This window comes from Elephas maximus, chromosome 2 (assembly GCF_024166365.1).
Source record: "Elephas maximus indicus isolate mEleMax1 chromosome 2, mEleMax1 primary haplotype, whole genome shotgun sequence".
NCBI classification, from domain to species: Eukaryota; Metazoa; Chordata; class Mammalia; order Proboscidea; family Elephantidae; genus Elephas; species Elephas maximus.
The window spans coordinates 74542281-74565082 of NC_064820.1; the positions used below are offsets into that span (position 1 = coordinate 74542281).

General features: G+C 38.6%; 1 protein-coding gene across 1 annotated transcript in view; it reads left to right on the forward strand.

Annotated features, from left to right (window-relative positions):
• The first annotated feature begins 11265 nt into the window (after positions 1-11265).
• SLC30A5 (solute carrier family 30 member 5) overlaps positions 11266-22802 on the forward strand; it is a 32106-nt gene continuing 20569 nt past the window's right edge. The window contains exons 1-4 of the mRNA XM_049864934.1: positions 11266-11630; positions 17274-17396; positions 18622-18688; positions 20017-20102. Of these exons, the coding sequence (XP_049720891.1) occupies positions 11551-11630; positions 17274-17396; positions 18622-18688; positions 20017-20102 (356 nt within the window). The 5' untranslated portion in view covers positions 11266-11550. The remainder of the gene's footprint in view (positions 11631-17273; positions 17397-18621; positions 18689-20016; positions 20103-22802) is intronic.

A 22802-nucleotide genomic window follows, 5' to 3' on the forward strand; every position in this document is an offset into this window, starting at 1 on the left:
AGAAAAGGTATTTAGAAGATCTGCTAGAAGCACGAAATGAGCCAAATATATACTAGTTTTAGAACAGTCCTATATAATCAGCCTCTAAAATGGTTGCTGTGAAAAACAGCATGCTCCATTTTTCCTTAAAAGTAGGACAGCAGAAGAGAAGGCTAAAAACCTGCTTCCTTTCCCAGTCATTCCAGGTTGTAGTACCCTTCCTTCCCTTCTCTAGGTTTTTGCAGCATGCACTAAATTCACGGTGGGTTTGTGTTGGATTATATCGTCCTCTAGTGGTTTCAAAAATATCTCACCTCCATTCGAGCAGTGCTTATCACAGGGCCACATATGCACTTGGTGCTTTACACATGTCTGTTAAATGAATGGGAGAGAATGGCACAGAATCTACGCAATGATAGACTAGATAATACAACCTACCTCAGCTTCACTAAGAGAATGAGTGTTCAAGTATTTCAGGCTCAGGTTACTTATTACATTATTGGGTTCCTTTAAAGTAGATAATACAACATGGTTTGCCATTGCTTCTCAGTTTCAAGGAAATTCAATGTAATTGAATTAAAAATTTTTTGAGTGATGTAGCCTGGGAGTTTGAAAAGTTCCAAAATGATAACCGTAAGTTTTCTATTAATAAGAACAAATGCAGCGAGTTGAAGTGTTTAAACGCTGGTCTCTATCCCAGAATATTGTGACTGCAAGGCATTTCATAGTGAGCCTTCACATCTCAGTCATGTCCAGAATGTAAACACCTCACTTATCAATTAAGGAAACAATGTAAACTTATGGCTCATTAATCTTTCTTTTGTCTCGGTTTGGTGTATTGTGGGTTTTTTGTTTTGGTTCAGTTTTTTACTTTATGTATTCATTTAACACCTGTTTATTGCTTCTGCTATGTGCAAGGCACCCTCATGGTCAGTTTGGGGGAAGATCAGGATATAAACAGGACACACTAGTTATTAATTTAATTGTGCCCCCCCAAAATATGTGTTGGTATGTTAATCCCTATACCTGTGGATGTAATTCTATTTGGGAATAGGGTTTTCTGTGTGTCCTAAATCTAATTACTTCTGCATTATAAGAAGCAGTATAGACACAGAGACAATGCCGTTTGTCTTAGGCTGGGTTCTCTAGAGAAGCAAAACCAGTATACAGAGATATTTATATCAAGGAAATGGCTCACACTATTGTAGAGGCTGGAACATCCCAAGTCCACAGGTCAGGACAGAAGCTCCTCCTGATTCACATAGCCACCGGGGCTGACAAACCCAAGATCAGCAGGTCAGACAGAGGAGCTCTTGCTCACAGGCTTCGAAGATCAATGAATCCCAAGATTGGCAAGTGAGATGGCAGATAAGATGCTAGCTCAAGTCCCAAGAACTGGAGGTCAGACAAACAGGAGCCGGCTGCCGGATCCAGAGCAAGCAAAAGCCCTTGAGTCTTGCCAGAAAGTCCATTTATACTCAGTGCGGGCCACACCCCCAAGGACACTCCCTTGCTACTCACAGCAGATCTCATCATGGAGGTGATCACATTATATCAAATCCCATCACGGAAGTGATCACATCATCATATGATTGCCAAACTACATCATAACTGCCAAACCACTGAGAATCATGGCCCAACCAAGTTGACACACAACCTTAATGATCACACCACTTAAAGATTGCCAAGGAACTAAGAAATGCCAGGGCTACAGAAGTTGAAAGACAACAGAGAGAGAGAGAAAGCTTTCTCCTAGTGCTGGTGTCCTGGGTTTGTACTTCTAGCCCCCTAAATTGTGAGAAAATTAATTTCTCTTCTTTAAAGCCACTCACTTACGGTATTTCTGTTAAAGCAGCACTAGGAAACTAAGACAACATCCTTGCCCTAAAAGACCAACAGTATAGTGGAGAAACCAGGTGTACATGTAGATTCTACACAAGCTGTTTTTCAAAGTGTCCCAAGAGAGGAATGAAACTGAATTTTAGGAGTTCAAAAAAGGAAAAGGCCACCTCTGAAATAGTTCTGTTTGAATGCATGACACTTATCTTTCACAAATGGTTTGTTTGACCATTTAACAGCAAACAAACCACAGCAAATCAACAGTGACTGAGGTTGATATCATCCGTCATTTTGAAACTGTGACCAAAGACAAAGGACCTCACTCCTATTCGTGCAGTAACAAAAATGCTCCTGAATTTCAACCCAAGGGAAAAAAAAAACACACTCAGTAATTACTGGTTTTAAGATGCTTGACCAGACACCATAGGAAAAGAAAAAACAAGTAATGTATTATTGACCATGGCCTGAAGGAATTTATATAATGGGGAATTTGTTTAGGATTGATTATCAAGCAATGTATCAGAAATGAAATCCTATGAATAATCCTTTAATTTAAGCTCAGCTGTTTTTGAAAGTTCTATTAAAATAATTTGTAACATATCTGAGTGTTAGTATTTGAGGTTGTGGGCAAAAAAACATATATTTTTAGCCTACAAACCCAATTTTTTTTTTCTGGAAGAAAGCATTTACAAATCATTTGTTGATAAAGGAATCGTATACAGGATATAAAGAATTCCTACAACTAAATAATAAAAAGACAAACCACCTAATCAAAAGTTGGGTAAAATACTCAGATACTTCACAAAAGACCTAGAAATGGCCAACTGAAATGACCCAGCAGACCAACATATGCATTATGAGAGTCCCAGACAGAGAAGAGAGAAGGAAAGTGGCAGAAAGGCTATTCGAAAAATAATGGTTGAAAACTTGCCAAATTTGACAAAAGACATAAAATCTACACATCCAAGAAGCTCAACAAACTCCAAGTACGATAAACCCAAGGAGATCCACATCAAGGGATATTATAATCAAACTGTAGAAAACCAAAGCTAAAAATAGGATCTTGAAAGCAGCAAGAGAGAAGCCAATTATCACACACAAGGGGTCCTCCTCAGAAAACATGGAGGCTGAGACCAGAAGACATTGAAATGACATATTTAAAGTACTAAAAGAAAAAACTCTCAACTAAAAATTCTGTATCCAGAATGAGGAAAAAAAAAAAGGCAAAATTAAGACATGCTCATACAAACAAAAGCTGATAAAGTTCGTTACCACCAGACCTGCCATACAAGAAATGCTAAAGGGAGTTCTATGAAGATAGTATCAAGCTGTATGAAGAAATAAGGATCTTCAGTAAAGGCGATTCTGTGGGTAAACATAAAGGCCAATTTTACTGTATTTTTGGTTTGTAACTCTATTTATTGTGTCCTACATGATATAAAAGACAAATGCATTTTTTTAAAGTATAAATTTATGTTATTGGGCACACAATGTATAAAGATGTAATTTGTGATAACAACAACATAAGGGGGTGTAGATATATAAAAATAGAATTTTTATATGCTATTGAATTTTTTTTTTATTGAAGTTAAGTTGGTTTCAATTCAAACTAGATTGCTATAAGTTTAGAAGATTAAATGTAATACCCATTGTTATGACACTGAAAATAGCACAAATTTACACAAAAAGAAATTAGAAGATCATCAAAATGGTTCACTAAAAAAAAAAATCAACTGAACACAAAAGAAGGCAATGTAGGAAAAAAATGAGGGACCAAAAAAGGTATAAAATACACAGAGAACAACTAACAAAATGGAAAAAGCAAATCCTTCCATATCAGTGATTATTATACATGCAATGGAATATTATTCAGCCATAAAGACAAAGTTTTGATATATGCAATGACATGGATGAACCTTGAAAAGATAGTGCTAAGGGAAATGAGTCGGACACAAAAAGAACAAATACAGTATGATCTCACTTACATAAAGTATTTAGAATAAGCAAATGGAAGAAATATCAAAACCTTTGTTTCCTCTAGGGATTAACTGAAAAGGGATACGAGGGAATTTTCTGGGGTGACAGTAATGTTCCATATCTTGATATGAATTTGGGTAACAAAGGTATATGCATTCATAATCTCATTGTGATTTTGAATAATTGGCTAAATATTGAATAATTGAATAAAATATTGAATAAATGTTTATTCAGTAGATTCTTTGCCCATTTTTAATTGGGTTATTTGTCTTCTTTTATTAAGTTATAAATGCTCTTTATATATTTATATATTCTAGATACACATCCCTTAACAATTTGCAAATATTTTCTCCTCTTCTGTGGGTTGTCTTTTCACTTCATTGATAGTGTCCTTTGAAGCACAGAAGTTTTTAATTCTGATGGTCAATTTATCTATTTTTCTCTTACGTTGTTTGTGCTTTTGATGTTGTATCTAAGAAATCATTGCCTAATCTAGGGTCACAAAGATGTGTGCCTATGTTTTCTTCTCAGAGTTTTAACTCTTACATTTAGGTCTTTGAACCATTTTAAGTTCATTTTGTATATGGTGTGATATAGGGGTCCAACTTAATTCTTTTGTATATACATAGCCATACGTCCCAGCACCATTTGTTAAAAAGACTATTCTTTCATTGAATTCTCTTGGCACCCTTGTCAAAGATTAATGTGAATTCTCAATTCTATTCCACTGAGCTATACGGAGAAGTTCTGCTCTACAACATACAGGGTCACCATGAGTAAGAATCAACTTGACAGCAATGGGCCTATGTCTATCCCAAAGTCATAACAAATTATGGACAACATTGTGAATAATGGGAATTCCAGAACACTTAATTGTGCTCATTCAGAACCTTACATAGACCAAGAGGCAGTCAATCGGACAGAACAAGGAGATACTGCATGGTTTAAAATCAGGAAATACGTGCGTCGAGGTCATATCCTTTCACCATACTTATTCAGTCTGTATGCTAAGCAAATAATCTGAGAGCTGGCATATATGAAGAAGAATGTGGCATCAGGATTGGAGGAAGACTCATTAATAACATGTGATATGCAGATGACACAACCTTGCTTGTTGAAAGTGAAGAGGACTTGAAGCACTCACTGATGAAGATCAAAGGCTACAGCCTTCAGTATGGATTGAACTTCAACATAAAGAAAACAAAAAATCCTCACAACTGGACCAATAAGTAATGTCATGATGAAAAGAACAAATATTGAAGTTGTCAAGGGAGTCATTTTACTTGGATCCACAATCAACACCCATGGAAGCAGCAGTCAAGAAATCAAACAACGTATTGCATTGGGCAAATCCACTGCAAAAGACCTCTTTAAAACTGTTAAAAAGCAAAGATGTCACTTTGAGGACTAAGGTGTGCCTGACCCAAGCCACGGTATTTTCAGCTGCCTTCTATGCATGTGAAAGCTGGACAATGAATAAGGAAGACTGAAGAAGAAACACTACATTTGAATTATGGTGTTGGTGAAGAATATTGAATATACCATGGACTACAAGAAGAATGAAAAAATGTGTCCTCGAAGAAGTACAGCTGAAATGCTTCTTGGAATGAAGGATGGCAACACTTCATATCACGTACCTTGGACACGTTAACAGGAGGGACCAGTCCCCAGATAAAGACATCATGCTTGGTAAATTAGAGGGTCAGCAAAAAAGAAGAAGACACTCAACACAGTGGCTGCAAAGATGGGCTCAAGCATAACAATGATTGTGAGGATGGTGAAGGACTGGGCAGTGTTTCATTCTGTTGTATGTAGGGACACTATGAGTCAGAACCAACTCCACAGCATCTGACAACAACAACATCTCAGTACCATGCTTTCTTCATTACCGTGGCTTGTTAGTAAGTTTTAAAATAAGGAAGTGTGCGTCCTCCAAATTCATTCTTCTTCAAGACAGTTTTGGCTATTCAGGTCCCTTGTCAGATTTATTCCTAAGTATTTTCATCTTTTTGATGATATTTTAAATATAATTGGAAACCCTGGTGGCGTAGTGGTTAAGTGCTATGGCTGCTAACCAAAAGGTTGGCAGTTCGAATCTGCCAGGTGCTCCTTGGAAACTCTATGGGGCAGTTCTACTCTGTCCTATAGGGTCGCTATGAGTCAGAATCAACTCGACGGCACTGGGTTTGGTTTTTTGGTTTATATAATTAAATATACACTTTTTCTTTCACCACAAAAAAACTAATAGTAGAAAAATATATTGACAATGGTCTTAAAGAAAACAATGTTGTAATTCTAATCAAATCAGCAAATATCAACCAAATTCAACCTCGCTTGAGATGAAAGTCAATCTCAGTTTAAGCGTGTCATTTTGCCAAATTTTCTGAGCACCAAAGGAATAGAACTAGTTTTAGAAAAACATAATAGTTGCTACCACGGCAACTCTGACTAGAAAATAGTCAACCAGACCCTGCTCTCAGTTTGCTCTCAAAGTCCCAGCAGGCAGAGCCTGATTCCTCACTCTTTCATGCTACTAAGGCCCTTTGTGTATACTCAAATTAACCAGAGTATTATAAACTATTTGCTGAAAACAATTCACAAATGATTGCAGCTGTATATCAACAGGGAACTGCCAGAAAGTCAAGCCAGATTCATACACATGTGAAAGCTGGACAAGGAATAAAGAAGAATTGATGCCTTTGAATTATGGTGTTGGTAAAGAATATTGAATATACCATGGACTGCCAGAAGAATAAACAAATCTGTCTTGGAAGAAGTACAGCCAGAATGCTCCTTAGAAGTGAGGATGGTGAGACTTCATCTCATGTATTTTGGACTTATTATCAGAAGGGACCAGTCCCTGGAGAAGGACATCATGCTTGGTAAAGTAGAGGGTCAGCGAAAAAGAAGAAGACCCTCAATGAGATGGATTGACACAGTGGCTGCAACAACGGGTTCAAACATAGCAACAACGGTGAGGATGGTGCAGGATTAGGCAGTGTTTCATTCTACTGTACACAGGGTCGCTATGGTGCTATGACTTGGAACCAACTCAATGGCACCTAACAACAACAACAACATTACAAACTAACTTTCATTTATACCATTTTCAACTTCAATTCCCTGCCCCCAAATTTCCCTAATTAAAAAAAAGTTGCCACTGATTTTGACTCATAGCAACCCCGCCCCACTGAGTGCTTACTATATGCCATTTACTGTTCTAGACACTTTTCATGTATTAGCACATATAATCCTCCCAACAACCTTAAGAAAAGTGTCATTCTAATCAAATCAGGAAATATTAACCAAATTCAAGCTCCATTTGAGATGAAAGTTAATCTCGGTTTACCAAGCTCTCTGAGCTCCGAAGGAATGGAGCTAGCTCTAGAAAAACACGATAGTTAATCGTTACCATTGCCATTCTGACAAGAAAACAGCAATTCTACAAAGAAATTGTTACCCAAAAATTGCTACAGAAAAGTCACGTGGAGACTTTTGAAGAAAGTGAAGCCTGAATGTATCGACAAAAATAAATATTATTATTCCTATTTTACAGATAAGAAAACTGAGGTATAGGAACACAAGTGACTGGTAGTCACACAATTAATAAGTGGCAGAGTTGAGATTCAAACCCAGACAGACCCAGGAGCCCACATTCCTAACTTTCTAACAATAGAAGAATAATCCTATAAAGCCTGGTCCTACTTGGTCTGGTTTTACAGGTGCCAGGATTAAATAGCAGAGCTTCACAGTAAATGAGAGCTCCAAAACTGAGATGTTTGAGCAGGGATGGATTATCCAATAAACAAGGTATGCACAAGCTTAATTGTGCTTACTTAATAATCTGTAGTGGATAATTTCAGCTGGTTTTTACCACATCTACCGTAAGACGGTGCATACTGTGTTTACTGGTTAATCCGCCCCTGTGTTTATAATAAAAAGGCTGGTCTAAATCTAAATTCAAACTCCTTTTTGTTATTAAAGGAATGATGTCTACTTTGAGAATGCAAACTGCTGACCTTTGTATCTTTCCACTGTGTCCTGCAAAACAGCATCGTAACATATAATTCAGGAAATGTTTTTCTCTGTGGTAAGCTAGGATGTGAAAAGAATGTTCCCAAAGGGAGTCTTGACGTAAATGGCTTATCAGAAGTCTCCGGCTAAGCAACCCTCAAGCAAATACCTTGCTCAAAAACCTATTTTAACAGAATAGTCCCAGGAAAAATTGTCCTGTAATTGCCTTATGACCACAATGTATATATAGTCACATATTCCTACATTGTTAAGAAAATAACCAATCCAAATAGCCCAGACTTATGCTTTGTGCCAATCCCTTCCAATTCCCCGCTTCAAGTTATCCCGCCTTCCACTTCCCTAAATGCTTAAGCACCAATCGAAAAGTTGTACTATAAATCCCTAATTTCACTACATAAATGTAGTTGTTCATCTTCAGATCCCTAGCGCTGGGTTTCGCTTTGTGAAGCTCGCCGAATGTCCACAGTTCAATCCCCTGTTCAAACTGTCTCTCAGCCTCTGATAAATCGCTTTTTCATTTTGATAGAGTACATGTACAAGCTCTTTGACAACAGCCAGAAGAAACTGAAAAGAAATTGTATTCTGCAAATGCGTAAGAGGCCAAAATTCATTAGTAGTTACCAAGGGAGAGAGGGAGGAAGAAAGGGGGAGTCATTGATTCCGGAGTACTGAGTTCCTGTTAAGGGTGATGGAAAAAATTAAAAATGGATAGTGATGACGGTTGCACAACACAACGAACATAATTAATACTACTGAATTGTATGTATAAAAATGTTGAAATAGCAAATGTTTTGTTATATATATATTTTTTACCACAATAATAAAAAGTAAATTCTATAGTTTTCAAAAAGGAGATAAAAATGCATAGGTCAAGGCAACACTTAACCAAATCCCCTTTCTTCTATAGACAGACTGTCCTCAGACACTTCTGCAATTCCAAGGTCTCTGTGTAGCAATCACCCCAGCACCCCAACTCCCAAACAAAAAACCCAGAAAAGCAGTTACCCCCTCTTCATTCTTTTTAAATAGATCACCCCAGCCTCCCCCAGGAAAAGAAGAAGCCTTGAGTGAGAGGGCTGGAAATTATGGCACAGATTCCCTTTGGTGGGATGGAAGCAAAGGCCTTGAAGACCCACAGAGGGTCACTCCTAGAAAATTGCACAGAGATGGGGGATATATACACAGTAGTTTGCAGAGATGGGAAATTTTGGCCAATTACCAGCTTCCCCTCTCCGAGGTCCATCAAAGGTGATCAAAACAAGAGGCTAAACCTATATTTGTTACATATTCTCTACAGATTCAAACAGATAATAGTTAACTATTTGGGAGTTGTCTTAGTTATCTAGTGCTGCTATAACAGAAATACCACAAGTGGATGGCTTTAACAATGAAAAGTTTATTTTCTCATAGTAAAGTAGGCCAAAAGTCCAAATTCCGGGTGTCAGCTCCAAGGGAAGGCTTTCTCTGCTGGCTCGGGAGGAAGGTCTTTCTCGTCAATCTTCCCCTGGACTAGGAGCTTCTCTGCGCAGGAACCCCGGGTCTGAAAGACAAGCTCTGCTCCCAGGGCTTCTTTCTTGGTGGTATGAAGTCTCCAACTCTGCTTGCTTCCCTTTCCTTTTATCTCTGAGAGATAAAAGGTGGTGCAGGCCACACCCCCGGGAAACTCCCTTTACCTTGGTTCAGGCAGGTGACCTGAGGGGTAGTGTTACAACCCCACCTTAATCCTCTCAACATAAAATTACAATCACAAAATGGAGGACAACCACACAATACTGGGAATCATGCCCTAACCAAATTGATACACACATTTTGGGGGGGCATAATTTTAATTCAATCCATGACAGGGGTCATGCATTTTTATTGTTGTTGTTCAGTGCTGTTGAGTAGGTTCTGATTCATAGTGACCCTAAGTACAATAGAAACATAGAAACACAGCCCGTTCCTGCACCATCCTCACAATCCTTGCTATGTTTGAGCCCATTATTGTAGCCACTGTGTCAGTCCATCCCACTGAAGGTGTTTCTGGTTTTCCTGATCCTCTACTTTACCAAGCGTGATGTCCTTCTTTAGGGACTGGTCCCTCCTGATAACATGTCCAAAGTACTTGAGATGAAGTCTCACCATCCTCGCTTTTGATGAGCGTTCTGGCTGTACTTCTTCCAAGATAGATTTGTTCGTTCTTCTGGCAGTCCACAGTGTATTCAACATTCTTCACCAACACCATAATTCAAAGACATCAATTCTTCTTTGGTCTTCCTTATTCATTGTCCAGCTTTCCCGTGCATATGAGGCAACTGAAAATACCATGGTTTGGGTAAGACACACCTTAGTCCTCAAAGTGATATCTTTGCTTTCTAACACTTTAAAGAGATCTTTTGCAGCAGATTTCCCAGTGCAATACGTTGTTTGACTTCTTGACTCCTGCTTCCATGGGCATTGATTGTGGATCCAAGTAGAATGAAATCCTTGACATCTTCAATCTTTCCTCCGTTTATCACGATGTTGCTTATTGGTCCAGTTGTGAGGATTTTTGTTTTCCTCACGTTGAGGCATAATCCATACTGAAGGCTGTAGTCTTTGATCTTCATCAGTAAGTGCTTCAAGTCCTCTTCATTTTCAGCAAGCAAAGTTGTGTCATCTGCATATCATAGGTTGTTAATGAGTCTTCCAACCCTGATGCCCCATTCGTCTTCATATAGTCCAGCTGTCCGATTGATTGTTTGCTCAGCATACAGATTGAATAGGTATGGTGAAAGAATATAATCCTGACGCACACCTTTCCTGAACCATGCAGAATCCCCTTGTTCTGTTCCAATAACTGCCTCTTGGTCTATGTTCCTCATGGGCACAATTAAGTGTTCTGGGATTCCCATTCTTTGCAATGGGAATCCATAATTTGTTATTATCCACACGGTCAAATGCCTTTGCATAGTCAATAAAACATAGGTAAATATCTTTCTGGCATTCTCTCCTTTTGGCCAAGATCCATCTGATACCAGCAATGATACCCCTGGTTGCTCATCCTCTTCCGAAAACAGCTTCAATTTCTGGCAGTTCCCTGCCTATGTACTCCTGCAAGCACTTTTAAGACTAGTGAAATTTATGGGTCTTCTCACCAGAAAATTCTTATAGTCACACAAATTTCGAGGTAGGCGAGGTGTGACAGACCCGAGATTAAGAATTTCTAAAGCAGTAGACTAGTAAGCTAAGTTTACTCACACTCGGTGCGTTTTCTCTCGCTCCCTCCGCTACAGGAACCCGCCGTACCTGTGATGGCCCATAGGTGGCGATGCAGGGACAGGTAAGTGGCACACCGTGTCAATGTGAAGGGCCGAGAGGAGGCGTGGATATGACTCCGTCATCCGGCGGTGGGCGGGGCCTAAGAAAGAGTAAGGGAAGGCGACTGTTCTGTATTGCGCAGGCGCAGGGCTGGACACTCCCCCGGGAGTGAGGGCTGCTGGGCCCGATGACGTGGCCTGGCAACGTCCGTGCCGGCTCGCCTCCCTGGGACTCCGCGCCGCTGGAGCTGCCTGTGGCCTAGTCCCGACGAGCGTGTGCCAGTGAGCAGGAGCTGGGGGCAGCGGCGGCTCTGGCCTGCGGGGACCCGACAGGGCTGCTGCCCTGGGGGAATGAGGCGCCTGCGCCGGCTGTTCCGCGGCAGCGGCGAGACATGACGAGACCCCGCGGTGGGGACAGTGGCGGCGGCTCCTGAGCCCCGGAATGGAGGAGAAATACGGCGGGGACGTGCTAGCCGGTTCCGGCGGCAGCGGCCTCGGGCCGGTGGACGTGCCCAGTGCTCGGTAAGGGACCGATCTGGCCCAGGTCTCCAGAGCCGCTGCCCCTGCGCCTGCGCCTCCTGGCTTGCGGACCCGGACGGCACTGTCAGCCCGGCCGCTGCCCCCGAATCCACCCGAGTGCGCGGGGACGGCCCCACTCCCTGCCCCTGACAGCCGGGAATGGCCTCCTAGGTGTCTCCCAGAGCCCAGACCGCTTTCCCTCTGCTTCCTGGCTGCCTCTAGGGTCCCCGCTGCGGAATGAACGCTCTAGAATCCAGGAAGCTTCTGCTCGAGTTTCTGGTTTTCAGGGTAGACCGTTAACCTTAGGACTACCAGCCAGATAGTTCATGTGAGGGATTTTTATGATCTGTGAAACCTTTCTGTTGGTTCTTTCTCCTTGAAATAGTAGTTTATTAACTAAGCCTTTCTGACGTCTCCCTTCGTTAAGTTAGGGGACGGTGTTAACCACCATCTCTTCAGATGAAACAAACTCGTGAACTTAGCACCCGTATCTAGCTTTATTTTTTTATTTTATTCTAATATGAAATAAGAAATATGTTCTCATTGTCAGAAAGACCAAACAGTAGAGAAATTCATATAGTAAAAAGTGAACGTCTCCCTTTGCACTCAATCCTCCCACCAACCCGTAAGCGGTAAGTACTGTGGCCACTTTCCAGTGTGTCCTGGTTCTGTCCTAAGTTCCGTGATAGTTTCGCAGAGGCATAAAAGATGGCCCAACAGTGTGTTTAGAACTGCTGTTTATTGCCTTCAGTTTTAATGAGGTTACGTTTTTCTCGTTCTTGAATGCTTCTTTTAAGATTTAAGGATTGTTTTGATAAATTCTTTGGAACTGTAGAAATAGCATTAGTAACAACTATTTTTTGTGAAAAGGAAAGGACACAGTGCTAGAACAGTACTTAAACCAACTTCATTTTTGTAGGATTAATTTTCTAATTTGTTTTGAGCAGCTCATTTTTGTTTAAAATCACCTCACATGTTATTTACTGAGGTATGGTAACTAAATGCAATAGACAGTTCTTTAAAGGGCATTATGGGGTCAATTGACAAAACTGGACTATGGTCAGTAGATTAGATAAAAGTACCAGTGTTAAATTTCCTGGAGTTGATAGCTGTACTGATTTTATGAAAATGTCCTTGTTCTTAGGAAATATAGGTATTTAGGGGTAAAGGGGCATGATGTTTGTAACTTAATCTCCAATAGTTAGAAAAAAAAAAAAAAAAACCTGTATATGTATGTGTATATAGAGAGTCAGTGTCAGTCCCTGGGTGGTGAAAACGATTAATGCACTCGACTGCTAAACAAAAGGTTGGAGGTTCAAGTCTACCCAGAGATGCCTGGGAAGAAAGGCCTAGCAGTCTGCTTTTGAAAAATCAGCCATTGAAAACCCTGTGGAGCACGGTTCTGGTCTGACACACATGGGGTTGCCATGAGTTGGAATCAACTCGACAGCAACTGGTTTTGGTTTGTATGTATATGTGTGTACATATATGTATTTATTTACAGAGAGGGAGAGAGGATAGTAAAACAAATGGAACAGAATGTTAACAATTAGTAAATCTAGGTAAAGAGAATATGGAAGTTTTTTGTACTGTTCCTGCAAGTTTTCTGTAAACTTCAAATTATTTTTAAACTGTTATTTTCTCAAGAGCTTATTGTGTTAGGTAGATCAACATGGTAAACATACCCTTACAATCTTATTTGCGTTATTTGCTTAGCAGAGCTGCCCTTTTATTGTATTTATTGCAGAATCAAATTCAGCTCAAGGACTGGCCAAAATTTGAATGTGTTCTAGGTTGTGAGATTTTTACTTTATATAGTTTAGACTAAAAATCAAATGCTGGTTATGATCATTAACAAAAACTAATTGGCATATCCTTTAATTGTGAATCTTTTTATCCCCAAATTCACAAATATGTGTTGTTTTAAATAAAAGATTTCTATTTGGTTTCTTTTAGTTCTCTTTACAGGGAGCATATGATCTCATTTAATCCTTAGAACAGTACTACAAACTAGTAGTGGTATCTTTGTTTTGTAGATAAGGAGACGAAGACTTATAAAAGTTTCACACACCTAGTACCTGTAGAGCTAGGAATATGAATTATTCTAAATCCCATGCATGTTGTTGTTGTTAGGTGCCATCCAGTCAGTTCTGACTCATAGAGACCATATGTACAATGCAAGGAAACACTGCCCAGTCCTGCATTGTCCTCACAATTGTTGCTGTGTTTCAGCCCATTGTTGCAGCCACTGTGTTAGTCCATCTCTTTGAGGGTCTTCCTCTTTTTTGCTGACCCTCTGCCAAGCATGATGTCCTTCAGGGACTGGTCCCTCCTGATAACATGTCCACAGTATCCTTTCACCACGTTTATTTAATCTGTATGCTGAGCAAATAATCTGAGAATCCCATGCATAGTGCCCACTATATAGTAGACACTTGAATATTTGTTGAATGAATTGAACTTAAATTATACACACTGACTTTTTTAAGCAGTGGCCTGCAAGCTGCTGCAGTGGGGAAAGCCCTTCTTGGAAGTTTGAACCCAGCCCAACTGAAATTTGTGAACTTCCGTAATTACAGGTTTAGAGAACTGGAGAATTTTCTAACCCTTCACAGGAAAGACAGGTGTGATATCCTTGGAATGAAACCCTGCCTGGTCCTACGCCATTCTCAATGATCGTTGTTATGTTTGAGCCCATTGTTGCAGCCACTGTGTCAGTCTGTCTCATCAAGGGTCTTCCTCTTTTTTGATGACCCTCTGCCTTACCAAGCATGATGTCCTTCTCCAGGGACTGGTCCCTCCTGATAATATGTCTAAAGCATGTGAGACAAAGTCTCGCCATCCTTGTTTTCAAGGAGCACGCTGGCGGTACTTCCTTCCAAGACAGATCTGTTTATTCTTCTGGCAGTCCGTGATATATTCAATATTCTTCGCCAGCACCACAATTCAAAGACATCAGTTCTTTTTCAGTCTTCCTTATTCATTGTCCAGCTTTCACATGTATATGAGGCAATTGAAAATACTATGGCTTGAGTTAGGTGCACCTTAGTTCTCAAAGTGACATCTTTGCTTTTCAACACTTTGAAGAGGTCTTTTGCAGCAGATATCTTGACTGCTGCTTCCATGGGCATTGATTGTGGGTCTAAGTAAAATAACATCCTTGGCAACTTAAATTTATTTTCTCCATTTATCACGATGTTGCTTATTGGTCCATTTGATGATTTTTGTTTTCTTTATGTTGAGGTATAATCCATACTGAAGGCTATATATGTAGTCTTTAGTCTTCCTTAATTAGGACTTTAAAAACCACAAAATTCAACTTTTAACCAAAATGTTAAAATAATTTTCCTAATTTAATAGTGTTAAGAAAAGAGCAATATATATTATGTGAAAAGTCACATAAGTATATCAAAATACTTTTACAATTTCAAATGTGTGAATGTATGTAAAATAATGTGTGTGTACACACATGGAAATGCAAAGGAAAAGGTTTGGAAGTATGTACCCAGCTGCTCACCTGTGAGGAGGGAACTGGAGTTGGTTTTTATTTAAAATATTTACTAAAACCAACTATTCAGGAATTACTTTTGTAATCTCTTTTTTAGAAAGTAAAAAGGGAGTAAAGAAAATAAATACAAAGTACTTTATGTAAATTAATAAAAAAATTAATAAATATGACTAAATCTTGCCATTTAGAAGTTTTTTAATACTTTAGACGGAAATTGTTTAGGAATAATTGTATATATTTTTCCCTGATAAAAGGAGCCACGGTGGCACAGTGGTTAAGTGCTCTCCTGCTAACAAAGCTTGACCATTTGAACGTACGAGCCACTCTGTGGGAGATAGATGTGGCAGCCTGCATCCGTAAAGATTACAGTCTTGGAAACCCTGTGGCAGTTCTACTCTGTCCTGTAGGATCACTATGAGTCAGAATCAACTCGATGGCAGTGGGTTTGGTTTTCGTTGATAACCCCTGGTCATTATGAGTACCGTCTGTATTTTATTCATCGGCAGTAAGGTGAACTGACTTAAATACAGTAATTCCTTCAAAGGCTCCTTCCGAGTATAGTGAAGCCTGTGAGACCCAGAACTGGACGGGACTGCCTTGTTTTTCAGAGTTGCAAGTTTTCCTCCCTTGACTAGGTGCAGCCTTACCACTTTCGTATTCTTCTTTATTGAATGAAAAATATTTGCATTTTCCTTCTCTGACAGGTGTCCACTTTACACAGGTTTTGCTCTACTTGTATTTTGCATATGCTGCTCTCCGTACTTGAAATACCGTTTTCCGTTTCCTTACTTAGTGATCCTACTTAGTCTTCAGTGCACAGCTTACGTATCTCAAACTCTGTGAAAACATTCTTCGCTTCCCTAGGTAGAGTTAGTTGCTTCCACATTTGTTTTTTAAGAACTCACTGTTTACTTGCCTGTCTTTCCCATTAGACCCTGAGCTCCTTGAGAGCAGAGTGTCTTTTACTCTTTTTGGTGTCTTAGGTATCACCTAGGAATGTGTTTAGTTGTAAGTAACTCAACTAGCAAATTTAAACAAATAGGATTTATTCTTCTCAAGCAGAAGAAACCAGAGGTTGCTGGAATTTGTTCACCCATTCAGTGATGCCATCTGGGACCCGGGTTCTTCGTGTCTTTCATCCCTGCCGTCATTAGTATGTTGGCTTTCATATTCAGGCCTGTTATAAAATGGAGTCAACAGTGTTAGATAAAATTTCTCCCTTTAAGGCAGAAAGAAGGAGAAGGAAGTAGTTGCAGCTCCGTCTTGCCCTTTTAACAGGTAAAGAGAAGGCTGTTCTGAAGCCATCCCAACAAACTTACCATAGGTCTGTCTCATTGGCCACCTACGACATCTGCCACATAGTAAGCAAACAAAGAATTTTTGAAGAATGGCTAGATAGCCCTATAGGGGATGTACACGGCTCTTTGCTGAACCAAAAATTCCCAGACTGCTGTGATTTTAATGTATCTGTATTTTTCCTGGTCTTTGCTTTTTTCCTCCCTGTCGTGTTGACAGTGATCCTCCTGTTTTGACCTCCTCACTTCCCTTCTCAAGTTCCTGGTGACTCCAGTTTCTGAGCCTTTTCGGGACTCTATGCATCTAGTCACTTGACTTTTCAATTGCAACTGTCACTAGTCACTTAGCAAAGCAGAGAAGGGGCAATTCTATGTCTTCTACCCTTCCTGCATTTCCTTCTTCCTATATTATGGCCTTCTAGTTTCATCACAGATGGAATTTGGGTTTTTCGTTTGTTTGTTTTTTGTTCTCAGTTGTTTGGAGTAATTATTATTAAGTTTAAAAAGCATGTTACAAAATAGTCTAGGCAGTTAATTAACCAAGAACACTTTTAGTTTTAATTGGCTTTTTTTTTAATAGGCTTTATCTACAAATGTATTCATAAACATGGAAAAGATTCTGGAAGTATATATGCATACATAATGCTAACCGTAGATATCCCATGGGATGATGAGTTGTTTGGGTATTTTTTTTTATCATTTCATATTTTTTGTTTGGTTGTTTATGTGTATTTCTGTGATTTCTATAGTGATCTCTATTACTTGTATAAGAGAAAAACAGAGGTTACAGAGTTCTTTGTGATTTCAGTGATACTGAAACTTGTTTCTGCTTTTATTTTTCAGATTAACAAAATATATTGTATTGCTATGTTTCACCAAATTTTTTAAGGCTGTGGGACTTTTTGAATCCTATGATCTCCTAAAAGCAGTTCACATTGTTCAGTTCATTTTTATATTAAAACTTGGGTAAGTGTGTGTGTGTGTTTTTGAACTTTTTTTTTTTAATTTCTTTGAAAATCCTGTTTTAACTGAGCATCTTTAAAGAAATTTTACATAGAATATTTTGTGCAGTTATTCCTCCTGAGAAACATTTGATAAAAAAGAGAAGAGGAATTCTCAAGTTTAGGGTACAAAGCTATTAGAAAAGAGATTGTTGTACTCAATAGCTTGCCAAAACATAGACTTTTACTTTAGTTTGTTTTAATGAGATTTTTGCAAATTTCTTATAAAGTCTGACTTAATAGAAGACAGCTAGATTCTCCTATCTGCTTCAGCATTCATTCTGTTGCAGTATCTCATGTTATCTAGTCTCTAAAAAGCTCCCCTCTACACTCATGAGAGAATGAAAATGGAAAACAGCAAATAACGTCTTTGTATTTTTATGAAAATAGTTTATACCTTGCAGACTCCTCCCTGAAGGGTCTCAGGCACCCCAAGATTCCCAGACCATAATACTAGTGTAGCCCAACTCTCTAGCAGGCACAGAACCTTACCTGAGGCTTGTCTTGGCAGAAACGATCCTTTTTTTCTAATTTTAAACCAAGCTGGGCTATGTTTACTGCATGTTTTCTTTATGGTCTAGGGTTGCTATGAGTCAAAATCGACTCAATGGCAATGAGTTATAGGGTCTTCTTATAGTACGAAGTCCACGTTATTCTAAATATGGTGAGAAATTCTTTTTAAATAAAGTTTCTCTGGACCCTGAGGTATTGATAGTGACACCCTCTGTGTTAATAAAAATCTGTTAATAACTCTTGGGAGTACAACGTTGATGATTATGGCAAGTGATTCTCAACTGGGATATTTTTATATCACTGTTTTGGTAATGTGAAAGAGGGATATATAGTTAGTACTTCATTTCTCTTTCAAAATTTGTTATTACTGAATCTTGGAGAAGATGTGGATTATTTTCTTTGGTATTACAAGGTATGAAAAAATATTGAGACTCCTTTTGTGGCTTTTGAATGCTTTCTCAAAGCAATTCCAAAGACAGAGTTTCCAAAATGTTGCATTGGGGGCCTTTACTAGAATAAGTATAGCTCCTTAGTATGATTTCTTTGGAGGATATCATACCTTTCAAGTTCTAGTCCTGTTATATTTGTCTAGAATACATGTCTTTACTTAAAACCACATTTTATATTTAGTATTGATGAATATTAATATATTAATGTTTTAATATTTACGTTAACAGGACTGCCTTTTTTATGGTTTTGTTTCAAAAGCCATTTTCTTCTGGGAAAACTGTTACCAAACACCAGGTAAGTTTTTTGCAGAATCCTTTATTCCTAGCAGCTTTGGATTCCGTGGGTCAGGATGTAACACTCATTCCTTGATCAGAGGTACTTAATGAATTATTGGGTGCATAGCCAAACATTTCCAGCATTAACTTGCTCTTGACTTGAATACCATGTTTTGAAAATTGAGGCCTCAAAAGTATATTGTAAAGTGTTAAGATATTAGAAGAGGGAAGAAAATTTTAAAAAGGTACATATAATTATTTTCTCTTTATTCTGAAAGATTTACAAATCAGACATGGAGACATGCCCAAGAGCCCAGTACAAATGTCACTGGGAGGCAGGTATAAAGGAGGGATGAGGGTGTGGCCTCTGCAATCTTTTCCTACCTACTGACTCTTACTTTGAGCAAGTTACTTAATTTTTCTCTCACCGTAGTTTTCTCATCTGCAAAATGGAGGTAATAATACCTTTGTACAGAAGGAACCCTGGTGGCACAGTGGTTAAAGCACTCAGCTGCTAACCAAAAGGTCGGTGGTTCAAACCCACAAGCCACTCCACGGGAGAGAGATGTGGCAGTCTGATTCCGTAAAGATTACAGCCTTGGAACCCCTATGGGGCAGCTTTACTCTGTCCTATAGGGTCGCTATAAATCAGAGTCAACTGGATGGCAGTGGGTATTTTTGGTTTGGAAGGGAGCTGTGAGAAATAGATGGATTGATACATGTAATGTTCTTAGAATGGTGCCTGGCACGTGGTGACTGTGCAATACATATCAGCTGTCATCCTCATTGTCATCATCATTATTCCCTTTAGGCATCTAAGGTTCAGGATTCATGCCAGAAACATCCTACATTCTGCATAATAATCTTACATCATCAAATCTTTGGACAGCAATCTGTGCCATGATTTTTTCGTTTAGAGTGATAAATTTAAGTACCTCTGTTTTAGAGACTCAGAACATTTTAAAAAACAAGATTAATTATTTAAACCCCATCTAAACATTTTTTCTCCTTTTTGAAATTAATTCAGGCACTGAAAATTCCTAATAGAAAAGAATTTAAAATATTGTATTCCTAGCAAACTAGTGGGAAACTAACAAGAAAACAGCAAGAAGTATACTCTGAATTAAAAGATTTCAGAATTTAAAAGAATGTAGATGATAGAAAATATAGTACTGTCTTGCAAATCCCAAGTTAGTCAAGGAATCTTCATATTTTCTGTTTAATTTCAAATATGTAATCATTTAGCCTTTAAAATACTTAAATGTTGCCATTATCTTGTGTGTTTCATTTAAGATTTTGAGCTATTTCAATATATATGTGACTGAAATTTTTTATTTCTATTTATAGTGGATCAAAATATTTAAACACGCGGTTGCTGGGTGTATTATTTCACTTTTATGGTTTTTTGGCCTTACTCTTTGTGGACCACTAAGGTAAATAAAATGTGTATTTTGAATGTATATGTTTTTATTTTGAATATTAAATTTATTCCACTCTATTTTTGTCAGGTATTTATTTGTACAAATGCTTCTATCACTCCCATAACATTGGATACAATTCGGCGAACATATATATAGAGGGAGAGAACTTGTTTAGTTTATGGATTACTTCTTATTGTGAATACCATCAATTTATTGTTCATGATCTGTCACAGATATTTTACTAGTACAGCCCAAAGAATTTCAGAAAGTTTTTAGCTTCAGTGGCTTTTTTATCGTTCTTTGGTGATCCCTTTAGCAGCTAATTTAGAAGGTAAAAGATCTAAAGTGGTAAATAAACAACCGATAAGGAGTGCAGACTCTTTTTAAAAGCACTCATTTTTTCGTACAACTCTGCAAATACCCCAGTACCCCAGAAAGTGCTTCAAAGATATTTCACTATTTATAAAGCGTTAGACTTATTGGATAATAGTATAAGAAAAAAACGTGTTGCCATTGCTGAGGGGGAAACGTGAGGATGAGAGATGAAGGAAGGATGCTTAAAGGATCTCACTTGGAATTGAGGGGCGGGCGGAATGGAGAGCGATTGGTGGGAAATGGTTTGGGAAAAATTCTTTCCCTTCTCCCAGCCAATAGAATATCTTCTGGGTTTTGGTCTCTTTGGCTTGTTTGTCAGATGTAGAGCAGAATATGCATGACTCCAAATGCCATATCCCTGCCCTGACACAGCAGCATCCTAGAGGGGTGAGCTTGGGGAGGGCCTTTTCAGTTTATGCTTGAGTATGATTGAAGGTGGTAATATTGCTTGTCATCCCTGATATTTTAAATTTCTTATTCATGAAATTATGTTTTGGTGCATACGTTTCTAAATAACTTGTGCCTACATATTATAGTAGGGAGGAAAGGGAGATAACTCTTAAATTCTTACTTGGCCCCATATTTAGCCATCTACCTTACTTCCTGCCCTTATAACCCCTCCCCACCATCAGCACCTCTACCACCACTGCCCCGTCATTGATTTACTAAAGCCATCCTGCAATTTCTTGAGGAGAAAGACTCCTGTGGTGCTTCACAGTGCGTCTTATTTTAGATGAGTCTTACACTGTTGATATATTTTCTTAAATTATAATCTTCTAAATATAACTAAAGTTATTGCTGATGTGTTCTCATAACAGATATTTTATTGTTGTAAAAATATACGTAACCCAATATTTGCCAATTCAACATTTTTCAGGTGTACAATTTAGTGACATAAATTACATTAATCATGTACAACCACCACCCATGATCGTTGCCAAAGTTCCCATCACATAAACAAACATTCACTGAACAAAAACTCCCCTTTTCCCCCTCCTTTACACCCCTGGTAAGCACTAATAAACTTTGGTCTCTATACATTTGCCTATTATTGTTGTTTCATATAAGTAAGATCATAACAATATTTGTGCTTTTGTGGTTGACTTATTTCACTGAGCATAAGGTTTTTGAGATTCATGCATGTTGTAGCATGTATCAGGACTTCATTTCTCTTTATGGCTGAGTAGTATTCCTTTGTATGTATTACGACATTTGTCTGTCCATTCACCTGTTGAGGGACACTCAGGTTGTTTCCATCTTTTGGCTATTGTGAATAGTGCTGCTGTGAACATTGCTGCTTTCAGGTCATGTGGGTGTGTACCTAGAAGTGGATTGCTGGGTCATATGGTAGTTCTATGTTTAACTTTTTGAGGAACCATCAAACCATTTTCCACAGCGGCCTCTACCATTTTACATTCTATCATTACAGATGTTTTTTTACTAAAGAAGAAAAGCATATTTAACAAACATTTAAAAAGCTGTCTACTAATTAGATCTGTAAGCCCCCTTTTGGCTGGTAATAATTTTGTTTTTACTCATTTTTGTGGTAAGATACATGCAACAGAATTTACCATTTTAACCATTTTTCAGTGTACAGTTCAGTGGCATTGATTACACTTACAGTGTTGGACAAGCATCACTACTATTTCCAAAGTTTTTCCATCACCCCAAACTGTACCCATTAATCAATAGCTCCCCATTTTCCCCCTTCTCCTAGCCTGTATTGTTGTTGGGTGCTTTTGAGTTGATTCCGCTTGTTGGGTTCAAACCACCAATCTTTGGGTTAGCAGCCAAGAGCATTGTATTTATCCATTCATCTGTTGATGGACACTTGGCTTACATCAACCTTTTGGCTATTGTGAATAATGCTGCTATGAATGTTGGTATCCAAGAATCTCTTTGAGTCTCTGTTTTTAAGTCTTTTGGGTATATACCTAGGAGTAGAATTGCTTTTGATTCTTTTAAAGAAATATTTCATACATGTAAAAGAATAAATATAAATATTGTTGTGTGCCGTTGATTCTAACTCATGATTATCCTATATATGACAAAGTAGAACTGCCCCCATGGAGTTTTCTATGCCGTAATCCTTATGGGAGCTGATTGCCAGGTCTTTACTACCACCAAGTGGCTGGGTGGGTTTGAACTGTCAGCCTTTAGGTTAGCAGCCAAACATTTAACCATGGCACCACCAGAAAAAAAAAAAAAAACCTTTTGCTGTCGAGTCGATTCTGACTCATAGCAACCCTATAGAACAGGGTAGAACTGCCCCATAGGGTTTCCAAGGAGCAGCTGGTAGATTTGAACTGCCAATATTTTGGCTAGCAGCCATAGCTG